The sequence below is a fragment of the Scleropages formosus genome, chromosome 11 (genome assembly GCF_900964775.1).
Source record: "Scleropages formosus chromosome 11, fSclFor1.1, whole genome shotgun sequence".
In the NCBI taxonomy this organism is placed as follows: Eukaryota; Metazoa; Chordata; class Actinopteri; order Osteoglossiformes; family Osteoglossidae; genus Scleropages; species Scleropages formosus.
In genome coordinates this window covers 14,279,655-14,301,719 of record NC_041816.1, presented here as the reverse complement: position 1 = coordinate 14,301,719, position 22,065 = coordinate 14,279,655, and the positions used below count along the sequence as shown (strand labels likewise).

The window sequence follows — 22,065 nt, the reverse complement described above, 5'->3', positions numbered from 1 at the left end:
GTGTTGCCGGGTGAGGCTCCGGCTCGCTGCCACCCTGCTCGGGACACGTGGTTTGTTGACTATGAATGAATGAATGGATGGATGGATGGATGAATAGATGAATACTGGTACTTCAAAAGATTCCTGGACAGTCACCTTATCTTTGTCTGTCTTAATTCTGAAACTTTACAAAATAATAAAGTAAGCCTGTAACATTTTAAGTAACAAAAGGTTTAATGAAGACTATTTATGTCACGAATGAAAAGTTAATATTTTTATTTCGAAAGTGACAGGTGATGGACAAGGATTACATTTGATTGCAGAAACAAAGACAATACAGCCATGACACTCTGCTAATGTAACAAATGTATACAGCACCATGGCAAAGATAAATTTCATTCTCTGCACTACCTTGAGATTCCTTTATCATCATACACTGGATGTAATGCACAAATAACATGAAGTCATTCACAGCTTATATTACAGTATTGCACTAGATTCCCAAACACCTTTAATAAAATAAAGTTTACAACGGCAACTACTGTATATGAAAGGATAAAAACAGTGCATTTCAGAATTTACAGCCCATTTATGTGAACATTTGTAATGTGCATAATTTTTCTTGTAACTCACAATATTTTTGGCTCAGGTAAAATGTACCTCTTAAAAACAAAGCATAAGAAGAAAACATTGTCTCACAAACCATATGAGGAACATGCTGTCAAAATACTTGGGCAATATAATCACAGTCGGGAACAGCGGAAGGGAGTAGGTTAAGGTTTCGGGTACGGGTCCAACTAGGAACAGGTTGAATGGTTCAGTTCTCACTCAGTCTGTGAATTTGGGTGTCGATGCGTGACTGACAGGTGAGCGCCACACCCACCCCTCTCTGTGTGCACACAGCACAATGGGGAGCAGACGTCTTCAAGCACCGGGGGTCGACCGGATGTGCAGCCCAGAGCCTAGAGGGCGCCCCGCTTCTTCTTATGGGGGCTCTGGATGATGAATGCTTTCAGCCTGCTGTGTTGCACCTGGACAAACAAGAGCACGTGTGGTCAGGAGCGGGGATGGTGCACGGTGCACAGTGCATAGTGTGGTCACTTGGCGGAGCACCAGGGAGACCCTACCCCACCACGTGTCATTACTTAAGCACCACTGAGGTAGGAAGAAAAGAAAAAATTCATCATTTCTCACATGCTAATTACTTGGAAAGGTGTTTGGCACTGAACTGCTAAAAATGTTCACTCTTCTGCCAGTTTCCCCTGATGCCATCCCACATTAAACTGATTCGGTGTCTTTGGATCAGGAATCAAACATATCTGAACAAAATTATGGATCCGTGTTTCAAATTCCTGTGTTCAGAGAGCCTTTGAAGGCAAAAATCCTTCTGATATCATCAGGCTCAGATTTTCACGTCCTTGTTTAAAATATGTTCGTCATATATGTTTTTAAGAAATAAAATTTATGCGATTTGTAATAATTATACATATATTTCTACTGTTAGAAGCACTGGCTTAGCAGACCACAGGTATAGCAGTTTCATAGCAGACACTTCAGTTATTTATAATGGTATCAATCCATCATTTGCAATTGTATTGGCTTTTCCACTGGAGTGCTTGGATAACATAACTAAATGTATTTCAGGGAGAAATTTGAAGGAGAAAGCATGCGCAGTTATCATTGAGTGTTTTAATTATAAATACTGTTGATAAAAGTACCACTGTCACATAGTATATGATATTTTAAAATATTACCACCATATAATTGAGGCTTTAGCTGTAAATTATGCAATCCAGGGTCTGCACCGGCAAAAAAACACGAAGGTTAACAAGACTTTAGACACATCAGATAGCTTTCATTCTGCAGAAAAGGACGTGATAGTGCTGCACGTACATAACACAGGACAAGTTAAAATAAGTTAATGTGCATACAGTACATTCTCTATGTGAGCCTTTGCACACATAGAGATACGCAAAGCCTTTAAGAAATGAAGCATTTTAACCTCATGTTAAATGCTGAGCGGAATGAATGTAGAAACACGCTGTTAATTACAGTAGTCTGATCAAAATTTAAGTACAGAAGAACAATGGGAGTGTGCCAGCTGTAGCTGAAAGTGAAACTGCTCTCACAAATGACACACGCTGCCCACTGTCACACTGAGGCGCATTTTCACTGCTGCTTCACAAATTTCACAAAGGCGCTAATTACCAAGTCAACTGTGCTGCAGGACAGGAGTCAGCATCAGCTATTGTTAAACATGAGTACTTGTACTCTTTTCTGCACTGAAACTAACAGGAACCATCACTGCTGAACTGCTGTGCATGCGCACGCGCGCGCACATACACACACATTAGTTGTTCTGAGAATTTTGGGGAAGTGATGTTGCTTTAGTTTCGAAATTACTTTTTTTAGCCACTTTAAATTTTATTTTTGAAACATCAATGATTTCGCTCCAGTGTCATCTTTAATTTGCTGTAAAGTAACAAATTTAAACATTCTTATCAGCACTTGTGAGTGGAGTGTTACACCCGTATAGCCCATGAATACAAACTTAGGTACCACAGTGGGTCGGGTTTGTAACTACAACACAGATGAAAATCTAAAAATCTGCTACACAGGAATTATGTTAATGGACACATTAAAGGCTGGTCTTCGATTCTGTTTCCCAACCAGGCTGTCTGAGACACTGCCCAAATTCTTTCTCTTGAGAGCTGTGGAGAACAAGCCCCTTGGTGCTGAGCCACATTCAGCCCTCGGCGAGCGCTCAGGCGGTGAGAGCAGAGCAGACAAGCCAAGATCCTGAGATAATAAGGAAATGCTTCCTCTCCAAGCAGAATGCAAGGGCATGTGGAGCAACTGCAAATCTCATAACAGCCACTGCTAATGTGCAATCACATATGGCTCACTGAGGGAAGACGAAAGCTCGCAGGCCCATTAACTGGCTTCTCTAAAGGAACAGGGTGGGACCATAAATGATGCCGTGAGATTATCCAAATAAATACAAACCCTGTGGAGAAAATTTACATGAAGCGGAAAAAGTACATTGTTCTATTACTTTTACAGTGGCTAAAGAAATTTTTAAAATTTTACAATCATTGACTCCTGCAGAGCAAACAAGACACTTATGATGTTTGAAAACTTCATAATAAAAAAAATTATGACTGATAAATGAATGAAAGAAAGAAAGTGTTTAGAAGTTCTGTTTGTAGTAAGAGAAAAGATCATTGTTTACTTGCTCCATCATATGTGAGTCCTACCTTCTGGATGTCGGTTGGAACCCTCTGCAAGAAATCCAGCAGCTCACTGTTGTCAACAGCATGTGGGTTGCGCAATTTCTTGGTAAACTTGTGAGTGCCTATAAATTAGACTGTGTTAATAAGGAAGCCAAGTCCAGTTGAAATAAATGCAAATACTGTATTTAGAAAGTAAAATCAAAACAACAAATGATTCAGTACTTTTTTGTTTTACTATAGACTAGTGGATGGTGGCAAGAGCGTGATTTTAATTCTCAAGACAGCTGTGCACATCACTGCCTACGGTCTCAAAGACACCACAGCTCACAGACTCAGGTTCCGCATAAATTTGACTCATTTGTGTCCAGAGGCATGCTGAGACCTGCTGCGTCCACAGGCTGGAGATGAGAACCTGCTCCAAGTGGCAGCTCCACAGAGCCTGAAGACACTCATAATATTCCGCACAATCGGTGCTTGGATTTCCCATTTTTATACATAATTTAATGCTCTCATCTTGTAGTTACCAAAAAGGGAGTGAGTGAGAGACATTATTATTGTGCATGTGTCACTACATGACGTGTTCATTAAACTTCTTACAGAGCCACATGTGCAAAGGTATCTACTGTATATATGATACTGACAGGGCAATTTGAAGAGACCTTTAGGATTTGAGAAACATCTTGCATGACAGACATGTCCTGCCACAAAAGGGTTAATAAGAATTAAAAAGCTGATTTAAAAAAAAACTTTCACTTCAAGTACCACTTCATACCATTTAGCTACTGACTGGGTTTCTGCTTTTCCTCTCTCTCTCTTTTGTTGTTGCTCACCTGTGAACTCATTCTAAACCTGTACTAAGTCCATCACATGCAACACTTGGATAAAGCTGGTGCAAATGTAAACTTTTTTAAATTAGTGGAATGTGAAAAAAATATTTAATGGTACCAACATGTTTCATCACAACTGATTTGAGTGACCTTTACAGAAAAATCTGCAACATTTGCACTTTTTGTAACCAAATCTATGAGCAGCTTCAGCAGTAATCATCATTAGGTAGCAGATAACAGAAGAATTACACCCCCTGTTCAGCACTGCAAACAAAAAGCAGAATGAAGATGATTAGCTTGTACATTAGTGGCACTTACCCCATATTAATATAATGTACCGCAGCGGGATGCTATAGGCAATGACGGAGGCTACGAAAAGAACAAGACAGGCGAGAGCAGACAGGAACGGCACTGACCAGTTGAAAGTGCTGTGAACAAAAAAAAAAAAAAAAAAACACAAATTAAGAGCAAATTAGAAACGTGGAAAACAGGCTGACAATACCACATAAATAAAATAGACACCATGCAACAGAGTTCCTAAACATAGTCATGCTGAGCTCCTGCAGATATGTACATGTAAACACACATAGAACAGTCTCCATATTTATCACTGTAACAAAGAATGTTTGCATTTAATAGGAGGAAAATTCTTACTTTTTAATTCTTTCTCCAAGACATGCAATTTCTTCTAAAGTATTCTGGACAGTGAGTAAAATTTCTTGAACCATGTGAATTTTTTCCATCAATCCCGTTTTCTCAGATTCCTAAAAAGATTGAATCAAAGCTGTAACACATTTACCCGTGAGGACAAGGGAATGTGGGCTCACTTTTCACAGTCAGATTTTAGTTTTTGCCCATGTAATCGTGTATTTGCAAAGCAAAATTAAATCAAAATGGAGGAAAAAACAACATGATAAAACTGTAGCAGACATGAGCAATCAAGCACCCAGTGAGGGAATTCAGTTTCCACAGGACAAGTCGGTTCTTGTTCTACCAATTGTAACCCATCTCAAAGCACATTCCTCTATCGACCGCCTGCCGTACACCTCTGGGACTAACATAACACAATATAACTTGTCCAATAGAGCAGTGCAGGAAAAAGAAATAAAGTAAAGTAAACCTCACGAATGCATGGTTGCTTTATCTGCAGCACAGAAAATAAATGATATGACTATTATCTTGGTGCTTTATTTAGTCGAAGCCTTTGTCTGAGGCAATTTACAATGTTAAATAGTTCGCTCGTACAATTGCTTACGCATTTATGCAGCTGGGTATTCTTTCAGCACCAAACCAGGGTAAGTACTATGACCTTTATTTGAAGGAAGCAAACAATTCCAACTATTTTTACATTCAAAATTAATAGCAATACCACCACTAAATTACAAGCCAAAGTTATCTGTACCAGTAAAATAATATCTGGCAAAAGCTGCACATAACATACTGTATCACTAATGCAAAGTATGGTGCAAGGAAATCAGGATTTTCAAGGAATATTCAACAACTTCCTTTATTAAAAATCTTGAACTTACATTTACAGGTGAGAGAAAATATTACTAGAAAATGTTCAACTGAAAATACCGTATGTAACCAATAAACACGTGCACTTATTAGCACAACGAATGAAATAAAAAAAACCCAACCAAGTCACCTGTAGAGGTCCACCTCAATTTAACACACACCTTCAGGCGGTACATTTAGATTTACAGTCTCAAGATTTGGGCACTTATGGGACTTTCTTAGTCCCATACTATGTTTTATGTCCCACAACATCTCTTTGAAAGTACTTGTTAATGTAACTGATGAACAGTGCAGTACAACGAGTAGCCTACTGTACGTATATCAAAGCGCATCATGTATCCTAGCAAGTAGGGGGTCATTAACCTTATTATCATTTATCTATTTGGCAGACACTCTTATTCAGAGATGTTACAGAATAAGACACAAATTCAAGCGCCTGTGACAGAAGAACCAAACAAGGAGTGGTTTGCCCTTTTCAAGAAGATTAATGGCCCCTTCGTATGAAAAAATTGGTTCTCAAGCTAATCCAAAATCCAAAGAGATGTGATTACATCAGGAGTGGACGGCATAAGGGTAAACAGTGGTGGAACTGCCCCGTGAGGCTCTCCAGAGGGAGAAGGGGAGCTGCAGATATCGCAAGTAATGCAGGCTAAAGAGTGCTGAGAATCCTCACATCAAAAGGGGAAATAATGAAAGGAATGATATGAGAGAGAGCAAGAGAGGGAGGGAGGAAGGGGGAGAGAGAGGGATGGACGAAAGCCATTTGATGGTTTTTGTCATCAGAAGCATGAAGATGTGTATACACGGCTGCTGAAAACAAGCCAGGCTCGTCTTGTGTGACGGGGTCCAGACGGAGTCCTTTATCAGGCAGCCCATGGGAACCGCGCGGGAGCGGCAGAGTCGGCCAACGCGCAGCTAGACTTCTCACATCAAGTCCTGTCTCTGACACGGCAGCTACACGAAGAGACCAATTCCCAGAAGAACGCGGGGCCTCCTCCCCTAGACCAGCACTCCAGTGTACACACATCAAAGTCTGAACAGGCCTCAAATGTGCACATTTCCCTTCAGAAGCACTTGCAGTTTTATTTCACAAATTACTAATTTGCAAAGAAAAATATGCTAACATGCAGAGAATAAAAACACGTGACCTCCAGCTTACCCTCATCACTAGCTGTCAAGTACTTCCTTCCTATTTGTTTATGCAACATTTAACTTCACATAGGACTAAATATAGTTTGTCTATTGCCATCAGGATTTATAAATACACCTTTAATTTGTCGCATGGATGTGTACCTAAAAACACACACACACACACACACACTGCTTAGATCTTTCACTTTTGAAAAATGAAAGGATGTTACTGAGCTACCTTTAAGTCCAGCGAAAGAAGAGGGGAAAGTCGTGGTAATTATAGCAAGGGACATTTGCTGAAAATGTACATGTAAGGCAATCTGTGTCAGATATTGGTTCAAAAAGATGAAAAACAACATAATGGAGTTTTTATGTTAATGTCTGCCACCTGTACCAAAAAAGCCATGGGATTATTTCAGTTATTCCACATGTTCACCACTGATGTTATCTTTTTCACTGGATTAGTCTGTAGTTCTCATCTGAACATCACAACTTTAGATTATTTGTTTTTGATTTTCATAGAAAATGGTTCATCACACCTAAAAGGCAAACTAGAGAACAGCCTCCTGGAGTAGAAAACTCAATACAAATACAAGTAAAAATACATGGATTGTCCACGTCACACACGCACTGTCTGAAACTGCTTGTCCCAAGCGGGGTCGTGGCGAACCGGAGCCTAACCTGGCAATACAAGGCGCAGGGACACACCCAGGACGGGACGCCAGCCCATCACAAGGCACTCCAAGCAGGATTCGAACCCCCAGACCCGCCACACAGCGGGCTCCGGCCAAACCTGCTGCGCCACCACGTCCCCCTTTATCCATGTTAGTGGAGTACAATAACCAAGAGCATCTATTAAATAATAATTGTATGAGATTTTTCTTCTGGATATAATATTATTAAACTGCAGCCTTTGAAAGGGGCATTCACACATAACAGATGATTTACTATCCACAATGAACCTAAACTGCACATCTTCGGACTGTGGAAGAAATCCGTGCAGATACCGGAGAACAAGCCAACTTCATACAGACTGAGCAGGGATCGAACCCATGTTCTTTTGCACTAGTTAGGTGCTATAAGGCAGTAGCGCTACTTGTTCTTTCACCAGAATAATAGTTTGAAGACAAATTCAGGATATAAGACGATATAAAATATTACGACATTGAGCGTGGAACCCCATAAACAATATGATAACCCAGCCACTTTCAATATGATAAAGCACATCTCTTTCCAAGAAAAGACAAAAATCTTACGCATTCAGGGGGAAAAAAAAAAAAAAAATCCTACGTATTATAACCTGCAGTATATTTTGAAGAACACAATTTAAAGTGGTACTGATCGTGAAACGAGTGTGTGCCAGCGTGCCATATTTCACTCCACTTGGTATCGCTCTGTTTGCTTTCTCAGTGGTCTCCAGGCCTCTTGAGATGAGCTTGTGTTTGAGAGGAGGAGTGAGAGAAATAGCTCTCCGCTCTCATGCTGGAGACCCCATGACCATCCAAGAAGAGCAACTGTCCCCTGCATTGAGCCATGACAAGCTGTTGCCCATGGGAACTAGAAAAAATCCTATGTTGTCACTACTGACAGACATCTAGAAAATCTCTGTGTATGTGTTGTGTCTACAAAGACAGATAGCCAAAAGGAAGTTTGACACATATAAACAGTGCTGAACATTTAGAATTATTATTATATAATTACTTCATTATGTTTATTCATAAAGTACCTTTTTTGGTAGCCTGTTCCACAGTAACTACCTCTGTGCTTCCTACATCTACATTTGTGATGAAAACAATAAATAAAAGCTGACTTAAAAGTAAAATTTAACACTAAATATTAATATTTTTCTGTTATTTAGACAAACAATCACTATGAACTAAAAACAGACTATGACAGTTTATGTTCTTGAATAACTTTATGAATAGCACTAAAAATAAATAACTGGCATGGCACATATTGCAAAATCAAGAAGGGACACTAAATGTCAGACCATTGCTTAGGGCTGGACAGATGTTTTTGTCTACAGAATTTGAATGATCATTCAACTGCAATGCTTTTAAGCTCACACATATGCACGTGCCCATATAGAAGAACTTTCTTGTGCAAGAACGAGCTAATGTTAGAGTTGACCCCTTTCCACCACTGTTTCACTGTTTGGGTCAACGTGAGCACTATTTTGACGTAGTAATGATAAAGGTGATTGAGTAGGCAGCTGGTGAAGCCCGTAACTAACCACTTCAGTCAATGGAATGTGCAGAGCCACAGCCAAACATGGCGAAAGGGGGCTGATAATGCAGCAGCCATACACAGATGTATCTGTTGGCGGTGGCAGGAGAAGAACATCGTCTGGTTGTTTTTACATGAAACTAATGCAGTACCGAGCAAGGTTAAATTGCTACTTTTTTGTCATGAACAATGAAAAAACCTTTAATATTTTTCAATTAAGGAGGTAACAAGATGAAACAGAATTAAAATTACCTTCTCATCTTCAACTTCGTCGTCTCCAATTTCCATATTATCCTACAAAATGAGTGATATTAGAAATTGTGTGTTTGTATTGAAATTGAGTTACAAAGGAAGCACAGTATTCCAAAAGGAAATGCATACTATACCTATAAAAAAACCACATAACACAGACATATTTAAATATCTAAATGTGTATTTATGTCAGACAATCCATATGTTAAATGTATAATAAATTAATGTACTTACTATCAATTAAATTCAATTCAATTTATTTTTTATAGAGCGCTCTTCGCACGCAGTGACACTGAGAACTTGAACACAGGCATAGGACAAAGAAACAAACACAACCTTATCTTAACCATAAACCTTCCGTTTCTGCAATAGAGTCACTGTAGCGTTTGTGGAGGTGCAGCAGTGAGAAAACTGTTTGTGGACAAATGGAAGGTTGACCAACCTGGTGGGAGTTACTCACCAGCTCACTATTGTAGCTGACCTTCCCAGAGGTGATCTGGAAGTAGTTCCAGATGATGAGCAGGAGGAAGAAGAGTGGAAACATGTAGACCTCCCAGGTCCAAACGGTGATGATAAAGATCTGAAAGAGAAGGCAATCGGAGTGTGAGAATGAGGACATGTGACAAAACGCTGGCTAGAACTGGGACAAACACAAGTGTAAACATCCAGTCTTGCATAACTCCCAAAGCCTAGGTCTTTCCTCTGGAAAACATCAGGACACTGCACTTTGAATGTATTAAATTTTACAGTGTTCATATTTTAAGGCATCATCTATCATGGTCAACATTAGGAAGACAGATAGTGAATGTGTGGGAAGATTACTCATTGGAAATGTGCATTTTGGGAGAGACAGAAGAGAGTTCCAGATAAGTACAAGCAACTCATCCTTTCTGATGAACTACATTTCAAATGTGCTTAGACAAGGATGCATTTCAGTTGTCTGACTGTAACTGGACACATATGGAAAGTAGAGGAACATCACTTCAATCACAGCTGCAATACTGAGAAAGCCAAGACCTCCAGGTGAAATGAGATGAATCATGTTGGATGAATAATTCTTTGTAATTACTGTGTGTAACAGACTGCCACAAAGCACAGCACACCGTTCTTTCTGCATTTTTAAGCCAAACATTGATTGGAGCACAACAATTTATACTTATTTGGAGACAACCTAAAAATTTGGGTCTGAAGACGACCATTCCAAAGACAGCTGAAGGAAAAGATTGCAGTTTATAACAACAGAAATGTGACAGAGGAATCACTGAAGGTCTATGACACTAAAATATCTACGCTTGAACTTTTCTTTACATCTGTTAATTACGCATTAAGTCATTCACGCATTATTGATAATCTTCTGCAAGTGCAGGTCTAGAGTTTGTCCTGGAAGCATAGGGCATAAAGTGGGGTAAGACCAGCCCATTTCAGGGCAAACACACACACTCAATCTCTCACATATTTACACACTGTGCAGTTTAAAGCCTGTCACCAATTACATTAACTCATCGTTAGATGCTTTTCTCCAAAGCGACTTCCAGTGAACTCTGTCGTATTTATCCGACACCTTTTCAATCCAAGTGACTTACAATGCTGGAGACACTTTAGTACCTTACCTACAGCGAATCACTCATTTATATACCAGGCAAACATGATACACACACGCAATGGGCACTTTCAGTCACTAGTTTACCTGAAACATCTTTGAACTGTATGGCCTCCCAGCAGAAACCCATACATGCAAACTCCACACAGAATACGTCAGCATGAAACCCACATCCAGTGGGGACTGACTGGGAATCAAACACACGTCCAGCGTTGAGTTGCTGTGAGACAGCAACGCTATTCCCTGCACCACCATGTCACCCAGATGTTCGGATTGTGGGAGGAAACCCAAACAAAAATGTGGAAAACACTCCACACACTATGAATGGTGATTGAACCCATGTCTAAACCAATAGACCTGGGTCCAGGAGCTGTGAGGCATCAACTTTTATCCACTGTGAAACTCTGTACCTGCATCTATTCATTCAATCAGCATCAATACTATCAATATTACACTGTTAATATAACACCTGCTGCAGTTTAAGACCACAAACACCTATACCATAGAACCTGCCAAAGTGTTCCCAGGTATTTCCTTTTCTCATCTCCCTCCATTCGCTTCTTGGAGCTCCTCATATCAAGTTAAAGACTCTGAATACAAGACCATCACTGGATCTGCTCTCCAGTACCTGCAGGACCTAATCACACACTAGGCCCCAGTCACATTGTTATGTTCCTCTATCTCTGGCTGCTTGGTGGTCCTGCACACACTAGGTCCAAAATCAAAAGCCAAAAAGTTCTTAGTTCTGGCTCCAGTGTGGTGAAATGAAAGCCTTCTCTCACTCAGAACTGCCGAATCCTTTTCAACATTCAAGAAGAGTCTCTAAACACATCTCTTTGGGACCCACTGCTCTGCTGATCTCCTATCTGCTCCATAAAGTTTCAGTACATTATTTGTTCAAATAAAAATTATTCCCTATCAATTCTACACATAGTTGTTTGTGTTACATATACTGGCAAAAACAGTGAGCTGTGACTCAATTTCAAGAAAACCTCTATCTCTCCGTCTGTTGGTGAAATGTGCTTTTGTTTACTCAGAGTTGTACGTCACTTTGGAGTGTGTATGTCTACTAAATGAATACATATAAATTTAGCCCACATTGTAGTATATCAGACCTGAGTCTGGATGTTCACTGATGCTTGTGTAGCTCTAATGAACAGTGTCTTCTGAGGAGCTTCCTGTCTGCTCTCTATGGTTCCAGTAGCTCTAAGGCTCTAAAAGAGTGTGCATCATATGTCTCACTAACAGCCGCAACACGTAAGGAGCAGCTCAAGCAAAGGTTGTTTTGCTACACGTATCATTTGTAAATGTCATGATTTGTAAAAAACCTACATTTTGGCTGCTGTGGTGGTTTTCCTCTGCAGTAGCTCCCTCCAGCCCAGCAAAATTCAGCCAGTTGGTGGGTTAGGGTTAGTCTCTGGAGTTTTTAAACTTGCCTGAAAAATGTTTTCAACGAGCCTGAAAAAAGACTTCCCCCCAGCTGGAAGGTGGACCCCCTGTCTCCTCTCCCAACAACTGCTACCTTAGTGTCTAATTAGCTGATCTCTCCATCTTCCAGTGTGAGTTAACATACGAGGCCATTCATTTCCACCCAGGCAGCAGGACAAATTGGCCATAATCATCCACCAACGCAAATTCTGCAAACTAAGCATGGTTTGGACAACAGATTCAAGCGTGTAACTGTGTAATTTGCTTGTTTCTATAAATTGTGTGTCTAAATGATGCTATAAAGTAAACATGTTCAAACCCCCTGTGATCCTAAAAGCAGCATGTTCATCTGTGCGAGGAGCAATTACATGCTTTATGTGCTCATAAAAATGCACTGTATCAGTGAAAGGGTACAAAAGTTACTGCATTTCTCCTTTAAGGCAAACACTGTCAAGTATGTCCAGTACCCTCATTAATATTCAGTGCATGGTATACTATGCTGCTTTGTCTTCGCACATTTCCTGTTTGTTGCTGTGAAATGAAAGTGCAACTAATTTCCTGCTAAATGGTAATGTGTATTTTTTTCTGTGTCCTTCAAGTTTGGCAAACTGTAGTCCTCTTTCGTTCTTTCTTAGACTGGGCTCACACAAGATTTCAGGTGTGAGTAAAAGTGTAAATAAGGTAATATGTGCACTTTCTTTAGTAGAAAACAAATAAATGAATAGCAAATAAAAGTTTGTGTTAACCCACACACTGAACTGTCTGCTGCCACACAATACAATAGGGAGTCACTAAACATATAATGCATCTGAACAATAACGCCTTGCAAGAAATATACAACTGTTTTAACAAAACTCTGCATAAAAACTACGAGACAGACCCTTATCCTTGACAAAATAAAGATAAGCACCAAAGGGGAGCAACAATTCCTTGTGGAAGAACATGGATGTGGGATATTGGCTGCTGGACCGGAGTACACTCTGTCAAAGGCAAATGTTTCCAGTGAAATAAACAGACAGTTTTAAAAAGGATTTTCGCAAAATGGAAAGAAAAATACAATTGGTAGGCAGTACACATATTGTTTGGGTGGTATTGTGTAGTTTAATCTCTGCGGAGTCATTTTCTCACATGCGCATCTCCCCCAGCACCCAGACAGGCCTCTCGTCCAAAAACAAAGGAGGAAAACACGCGAGCCGTGCGGTGGTCAGGGAAGGGAGCAGCGCGTGCTGTGCCAGCCACACTGAAGCAGACTGTGAACACAACTAATCCTGTTCCGTAAGGCTCACTTCAGGCTTTAAGGGAGGAATCAAAATCAAAATTAAAACATACCAAAGAAGAATGGAAACCCTGGATGATGTTCTACTTCCTACATCTACATTCACTTTCCTGCATGAAATCCTCTCCGTAACCATCACAATTAACTGTAAAGAAGGACACACCAGATGAATAATGAATGAAAGGTCCCAGTAGCAAATACGTTCACGCCTGCCTTTGTTTCACCTTCATCTGAGCTCCAACATGCCGTCTGTGTGAGGACTCGTGGAAATGATGGTGACGTGTCGCTGCCAGGAATACGTTTTGAAGCTCCCATAAAATAGAAAGCAGCGAGACGTGATCTGTGGTGAACTCACACCACATAAGGCTATTAGCAGGGCGTACTTTGTGAGGTGGCGGGCGAAGAGGGTTCTCCGCAGGGCAGCTAGTGCGTATGGGGCAAGGGGGGAGGGGGAGCATGGTGCTCGAAGCTCACGGTGAATAAATATTTCACTGACTGCACAACCTCATCAACTTGGGACTTTAATAAGAGTGAAGTGCATTTCTGTTTTGAAAACACATCAGATACGGACGAGCCCATCTTATTTATCTATCTATCGCCAGATATATAGGTACAGAAATAAGGGTTAAAAAAACCGATATAGTTTAATATATATATATATGCATAACTGATATACTATACAGCTAATTATAGAGAATAAAATTGGTAAAATTAGCACAAAACTTCCATTGAAGAATTATTTTCAAATTCTTTTAAAAATATTTGTAGTTCCAGCAATAACCTTTTTCTGATCGATCCAAAATTTCACTTTTTGTTTTTTAGTAACACTTTTTCAAAAACACAACCTGTTTCAACAGAAAGAACAAATAGCAGGCCCTTGTAATCTACGTATCGTGATGTTTTTAAACAGAAGAATTATGATTCCTGCATGTATTTCAGTGTTTCAACAAAGTACAGGTTTATTTTTTAGCCTGGCCTCTGGTAGCTCAGACGGCTGTGGGTTGCCGCCCCCCCCACTGCTGCTGAGGCCACTCTGCCCCGATGCAGAGCACCAGGGTAGGACAACTTCCCAGACCACAGATCAGACGACTGTCCTCACCCTGGGAGCTGAGGGCATCACGGCGCTTTTTCCGTCACTGTGGTTCTGTGCGCAGACACACCAGAGCACCAGGCTGTGACTCACTCACATGGGGGCGGTCATGGCTCAGACAGAGGGAGGAAAGGTGTCCCTGCGCAACCAGGGGACGACTTATATAAAATAGTGCTAGTTTGTCGGCAGAGCATATGAGCTGAGCGAGAGGAACGTACAGGACAGCTTTTGATTCAGACTGAAACCCAGTAACAAAACCTTTTCAGATGTTATTACTTTTCTTCCTTGTTTCTTTACACAGAAAAGCTAATAAAAGTAAACAAAGTAAGACCTTTATCTGAAGGTCTTTTTAACATGGGAATGATAACAACTGCAGCAATGGTGATCTATACTGTATATATGCCCCAAAATTTCAACTGGTATGTTTTCTGATGTGATACTGATCAAAATTCTGTGGAATGGCACAGAAGAATGTCAGGAAGCTCCGACAGCAAAATAAAAGCAAAACCTGAACACAACAGCGGTGATGAACACACAAAGAAGCCAACATGACGGATCACACTCTCATGTTTGAGTGAGAGGTTTTGCGAGCATGTGGCTTTTCTGCTTTCTTCACATTTCTGCAGCTCTTACAGCCAGAAGGAGCAGCTCTCAGAGAACTGTGATTACAGAAAGATAACAGCAATCCTCGCCATGACAACACCGATAACAATATTTATGACAAATGTTCCAATATATCAGTTATCTGGTGGCGCTGCAGATCTGAGCACCACGCCAACTCGCAGGTGGTCTCTGGGGACCTCCAGGACTGGTAATGACCTCGTCCGGCACTCGTCTGCAGAGACGTGATTCTATCTGCCCGAGAAGCGCTGCAGCTGCCAACCGTGTTCACAGCTGCACAGCATCAAACATCCATCAGATGCCATCTTTACAGGCTGTGATGTGAAGCAATCAGCATTTCACAGGCTGTCGGAGGGACATCTAAACTGGTTGCTACCTGGCAACATCAAAAAGGGACTAGTTTGAAATGTATACACAGGCTCTTTTCCAGTGAAAGCCCAGTTACTGTTACACTGAAACATTTATTCCACATAAATTCTTTAAAACACTTAATAAAGGTAAAACTGCATTTTTTTGTGAGTAAATTATGTTTTTTTTCCCCCTAAACTTTTCCCAAAGGATACAAAGTTGCTACGATGAACTGGGATTTGTTGCTGTGGTGCTAGAATTTTGCCTACTCAGAGAGAATTATTTAGTATATAATAGAACATGATTGCACTAAATGTTACTTTCTTCTACTGAATGGGAGATTTAACTTTCCCGATGTGCCCCTGGCATGCCCCCACCCTTAGGCACTTCTGACAACATTTGCCTCGTGAAATCTCGTGTACATAATAAGCAGTGCTTTACTGCCCCCTACAGGCCAGAGTCATTGATGCAGCAAAGAACTTAGTTTGACCCCTTCTCCAGAAACGCTGATGATGTATATGGTATTCTCAGAGCCCAGTCTTTGTAAGAAGAAAAAAGTTTTTTTAGACTTTAACGGTCACATTCTTTCCCTCTAGGAAAATAAGAAAGTTTTTAAGCATTAGACTTTCCATCCTATATACATTACTGTTGCGTACAACAATTGTAAAAACAGGCGATAATAGCTTTGGTTTATTTCCACTGCTCATACTGCTTTTTATGATTTCTTTATCTGTTTTTAAAGCATACAAACCATATAACTTGAAATTATATTATATCATGCCCTTTTTGACAGTGAAACTTCATAAACTTAATCATGCAATTTCAGTATGAATTCCTGCAAGACCATGTACTACAATGAGGAGTTGGGCCCATCTGTCACATCCAAGGTAATGCTTCATACAAACCTTTCTCTTAAATAGATCAGCAGCTATTCAGAACATATCGGACATTTCTATTGAAGCCTTATACAATGAGTCTTACACAAAATGAAAAGCAGTCCCTTGGATATTGAAAATAAAAAATGTGAATTGTATGTACAGTGAAGTCTGCTGCCTGTTATTCTATACTGAAGCATATGGGAATGGAAGCAGTTTGTAAAGGTACAGTATATCAAAAGCTGTGGAGTGTGAACAGCTTAGGTAAAAAGAAAATAATTACTCTCAACATCTCCAATGGCTTATCCATAATACAGTTATAGACTGAAAAAAGTAACATTTTCAATAACACGGAACAGTAGCGTATAGCTGCTGTTTATGATCTTTTGACACATTCATATTCATAATCCAGTAAGTCAGACGTGCCCCATTGGCCACAGACAAATGATATAAATATGTAGTTTAGACAGAGACTGCAGCGTACCGTTTCCTCCAGCCTGTTCTAAAGGTTTTTGCACTGCCCAACTCAAAGCCCGGTAGGGAACTCGTCACTCCTCCTCCAACACCCTCACCTCACAGTTCCTTCTGCTTCTTTCTTCCATGTGGTAATACTGAAACTATACACGTCAAAATACTGAAAATCCTTTTGTGAAACTGGTTTTCCAAAAGCTTTTTTCTCAAAGTTTTCCCAAAAGCTTTTTCTTAAAATGTTTCTGTCTTGTACTTAGTGTACCTATAAAAAACACTTTCCAGTGTAAACAAAGCAAAAGAGAGAGAATGTTCTGAATGAGGATAACAACAGTTTCCTCTCGGTGAGACACGTTACCTCTATTTTCTCATCTGCTGGCAGGTGAGACCCTCCAGTGAGCCACAGCCTGGCAGCAGAAGGAATGGACCTCTTGGTAACTGGAGCAAGCAGGGACTCCTGATTTGTTGGCTTGCAAACGTGTCTCTCTGGCTGATTCACAATTATAACCCCACCCACTAAAAAATGTCATGGCTGTTGTATAGCTTCTAGTTTAGGAGAAAAGTGACACCACGGTATTTTTAGAAATCTCCAAACTCTTCAAGAAAGACCTAAGACTACTAGACAAATTTTAAATAAAATGATGCATTATAAAATGAAACCGGAAGAGAAAAGACAGAATGAAATGTAACAGAATATACTCTCAATGTTAGATATGAGTACTTTTCTACTACTAAAAACTCCTTGGCCAAATTATCCACCAGACCAAAAACTGCTATACCTTTTTTCCAAGTCCAAAGGTCTGTCTATCGGAATAAATAAGCTGTGCTGCCAGTATGTCTGACAGGATCTAATTATAGGCCGGGTCCGGGAGGAGACGGCCCACCTGCCAGTTCCTTTGCCTGGGGGGTGAGCTCTAACACACAGAGTGATCTCACCACCTGAGTGGGGGTCCACATGGAATCAGTTGACAGCAAGAGTAAGAAAGCTGTTCCAAAATGTGCACTTCCTGAAAATGGAGTACAGCAAGATTCCTCTGTAAAGAGGTGAAGTTATATACCGTGAAACTAATCTTCACAACCGTATTATTGCTCTGACTTTACACATTTGCACCACCTCAATTTTACACCACCAAAGATTTTTCATTTAACCCACGGTCTGGCATGACATCCTAAATTACACAAAATTTCAACTTGCAAGGGACACCAAAGCTATTTGATTGCAGATACCTATGTCTCCAAGAAAACTTAAAACTGCAAATCAGTAAGACACTAAAAAGCTCAGACACAGCCAGCTGAAGCAGGAAACTGACGGAAGGGAGATGAGGTTATCACTCTTACATCATGCAATACAGGCATACAATCAAAAATGCTAATGTCATGAGATGGTGGAAATGAAACTGGCGGTGCTAACTCAGAATTAATTAGTTCAGATGTGATAAGCACAGAAAATCTCTGGTAACGGTGTGTGACAGACCTGGCCAATAACAATGACCACGTTTCCTTTTAAAATTCACATTCACAGTTACCATGACAATTTGCCAAAATGTCAAGTGACAAAGTGAAGGTGTTTGACAGCATCTGCCAAGAAACCATAACAAAGGAGGAAACATAATTTCAAAAGAGACTTAGCTCTATGTAAGAATGTAAATCTTTCACAACACCCCCGTTTTGTCACTTTGGGGTTATAATATACTCTTTACTTTTACAAAAATGGAATAATGGAACTAAGGCCCTCAGGGTTCCATTGGCTGGTTATTAAATTTACATGTCTACTGACAAATCAAAATCAGATGAATGTCACAAGCGGTAATAAGACTGGTTCCAGCCTCCTTTTTCTTAGTATTGATAGTAAAGGGAAACAAACACTCCATAAATCACTTTTTGATTACAAACACTATTAATGAAGACCCAAAGTAGCATCAATCACAATATCGAATGCCAAAAGCCCATTATCCATTAATAACCCGAATACAAAGTTTGTTCAACCTTGATACAGTTGTTTGTTTGTGCCATTTATCTGGCCACCCCTGATTTAGAGATGAGGGTTAGGTGTCATAATAGTATTTAAGTGGACTGACAGAGTAAAGGAGTTGCTGCACTGAAATCCAAACTCCACACAGAGACTGCACTTAGATCACATCTGAAACCAGAGCCCAAGAGCTGTGGGGCACCAGCACTACCCACTGCTCCATTGTGTCCCACTGTCTGCATTTTATTTGTTGCAAAACATTTATAGGTAGCTAGTATCTTACAGCCTAACCCATAATAAAGTACACTTAAACTATGCTGTACTACGTTTCATTTTTTCACTTTGACGTTGCACACTTTAAATTTATCCACATGCTTTTATATTCTATTGCTGTCAAACTAGCTGTCCAGAGAAAATTCCTCGCAAGCCTGGGTTGACATCCCATTAAGCAAAGGGCCTTAGCGGAATGTGACAGTGGCTCATGTACCTGGTATTCTGCTAGCTGCTGTATATCTATAAATCTCAAATCAGACACCATGACTGCTGTGGCAGTAGTGCATTATGAAGCTTGCTAACCTAGGAGCTTCGGGGATATTGCCCTAGGGCAAGGAAGAAACATCACACACTGCATGTGGTGTACAAGCCATTCCCACACACTGTTGTGCTGTGAAAGCAGTGCAATTGTACTAAGCAGTGCAGGAAGTTTGCACCTAAAAAACTCAAATTACATCTTATAGTAGTTTGGTCTGGGCTAAAATGCAAAAAATATTTGTATGTTTTTTTAAAGATTACACCAAGCATGAAATGAAACAAGGGACCACAGTAAAGCACATCAGACCAATATGCGCAGAGATCCTCGGAGTCTCCTGGCATATTTCAGGGATATTAGGTTTAAAAGTTCAGCAGTCTTATCACAACCCAGTAAACAACCTCAGTAACAATAAAACAAATGAATGTGGATAAACTGCTTACCATCAAGGCTAATATACTCCGTTGCTTGTTCTCCCACTGGAAACAGCTTTTAATGTACTGTAACATGTACAGCAGGGCTTGCGTGATTTTCCTCACACGGTACACATTTCGTGCCAGTATCTAATGGAAAACAGTTCGCAACATAACCGTTAAGTCTGTCATAGGAATTATTCTATGCACACAAAAGCTTAGTAAGGCTTAAGTAACCACACTTTGATTTATACTTGCCACTGCTGTGTATTCAGAACAGTATGTACAAAATCGTAATTCTTCTGATAACAACAATTATATGCATTATACACTGTAGTAAAAGACTTTATTTTATGTGTTCATACACAGTATATATAGATGAACTGAAATAATTAAGAACAAATAAGTATTCACTAAGAACATGAAACTGGTATGACAAAATGAGAAAAATCATTGAAAAGACAAACCTTTTTGTTGAACTTGGGATTGTCCTGCATTAGTTTTGCCTCTTTCGGTTTGAAGGTTCTGAAACCCGCTCTCACCTGTAGAACAATGTGGGCTCTCTCAATTAGTCCTGTTTCATCTTTTCATTTTTCATCACAGGTAATTGCAATACACTTAGAAACACATGTTTCATGAAAAACACAATTTTTATAAAAGGCTCACAGTGAACGTTTCAATACAAACAATACTGAAAAGCACGCTGAGCATCTTCATCGACACAGGCCTAACTGTAATGAAGCATAAAAATACAGCATGTCGAAATGCATCATTTTAGGTAAGTACTAAATCTGCAGAAAGACACAAACAGAGCAGCAGCTATTCAGCAACGTGACTGGCTTTCTCTGTGCCATCTGTTACATGTTGTGGGCTGTGTTCAAACTGTCTCCCTCATGTGCTCCTTTGAGTGCATCATGCACAGCTGCAACATAGAGAAAACATCACTTTGCAACTGCTGTCATTTATGCACTTTAGTTTTTTGAGGACCTGTCATACTTACTGGGTTATAACAAACGTGAAGCTCCAACAATATGGTTCCTTTAAAGGGTCCTCCTAAGTTCTCCTTTTTCAGTGCGTAAGCAATCTGTTGACCATTATGTGCCTACAATATTGGGAAAAACCATGTTACAACTAGAAAAGGATTTTATCATTCATTAAAGTGAATAAAATGTTATCCCATAAAAATGACTGCAACCTACATGCTTTTTAAAAATGCTGCTGCATACATAAGTCTGGTACGATAGTGTTAACATCATTAAATAATAGAGCATTGATGTATTGCAGTGATTTTGAGTGTCTATATGCAGCCTTGTCTTGAACTGTAATAATATTCAAAGAGGACTTGTAAAACTAAATTCATGTTGAAGTTTCATTCATGGGGGGGGCATGGTGACACAGCGGGTTTAACCAGGTCCTGCTCTCTGGGAGGTCTGGGGTTCAAGTCCCGCTTGGGGTGCCTTGTGACGGACTGGCGCCCCATCTTGGGTGTGTCCCCTCCCCCTCCAGCCCTACACTCTGTGTTTCCAGGTTAGGCTCTGGGTCACCGCGACCCTGCTTGGGACAAGCGGTTTCAGTCAACGTGTGTGTGTGTGTGTGTGTGTGTGTGTTAGTTTCATTCAGTAATGCAAATATAGTGATTGTGGAAAAAAATGACAAATCATCAGCAGAAAACGATACTTACAGAAAGCAATGGAATGGCCACCTTTCCAAGGAAATCTGGTGGCTTGTCACCATCGTCATCAAGAACTGTTATCTCCAGTACATCATGAATATCTTTGATTGGGCTACAAATCATGAAATATGGGTTTAGGGTTATGTGGTAAAACTGAGCTTATTGAATGGATTCTCAAAAGGCTTTCAGCAAAACCTTTTCAAAATGAAATTGAAAAACTAAAATAGTAAACTCTGTTTCAAAAAAAAAAAAAAAAAATCACATTTGTGTTAAAGTCTGCTACAGAAAATAAATTTTGACACTCACAAGGTAAAGACTTTGTTCCACTCTGGGTTAAGTTTTTTGTATATGGTGTGAGTTTGCAGCCTGTTGTTTCCCAGCTCCAACACGCAGAATGGATCACTCTTCCCTATAAAAGTTTTTTTAAAAGTTTAAAAATCACTGTTATTGTGATTATTAAAATGCTTACTGTTTTCATAGGAGGAAATAGGAATGACATATGCAATACCATTCAAATCAGCTGCCAGCAGGTCTGTGGCCCTGATAACCTTCACCTGAAGGAATCCTACGTCTCTCACATCGTACAAAGAGTTCTTTAAACTCTGCATGG

At 40.0% G+C, this 22,065-nt stretch overlaps 1 protein-coding gene across 4 annotated transcripts in view; it reads right to left on the bottom strand.

The window, feature by feature from the left end:
- Positions 1 to 258: 258 nt before the first annotated feature.
- Positions 259 to 22,065, bottom strand: part of LOC108941285 (multiple C2 and transmembrane domain-containing protein 2-like) — a 43,102-nt gene continuing 21,295 nt past the window's right edge. For all 4 annotated transcript variants that reach the window (XM_018764010.1, XM_018764013.1, XM_018764012.1 and 1 more), the window contains 12 exons: positions 21,964 to 22,057; positions 21,762 to 21,864; positions 21,465 to 21,567; positions 20,784 to 20,885; positions 20,251 to 20,325; positions 19,814 to 19,933; positions 9,627 to 9,746; positions 9,167 to 9,208; positions 4,694 to 4,803; positions 4,358 to 4,467; positions 3,237 to 3,334; positions 259 to 1,010 (listed from right to left, as the gene is read on the bottom strand). In XM_018764010.1, coding sequence (XP_018619526.1) covers positions 942 to 1,010; positions 3,237 to 3,334; positions 4,358 to 4,467; positions 4,694 to 4,803; positions 9,167 to 9,208; positions 9,627 to 9,746; positions 19,814 to 19,933; positions 20,251 to 20,325; positions 20,784 to 20,885; positions 21,465 to 21,567; positions 21,762 to 21,864; positions 21,964 to 22,057 — 1,146 coding nt within the window. In that variant the 3' untranslated portion in view covers positions 259 to 941. The remainder of the gene's footprint in view (positions 1,011 to 3,236; positions 3,335 to 4,357; positions 4,468 to 4,693; positions 4,804 to 9,166; positions 9,209 to 9,626; positions 9,747 to 19,813; positions 19,934 to 20,250; positions 20,326 to 20,783; positions 20,886 to 21,464; positions 21,568 to 21,761; positions 21,865 to 21,963; positions 22,058 to 22,065) is intronic.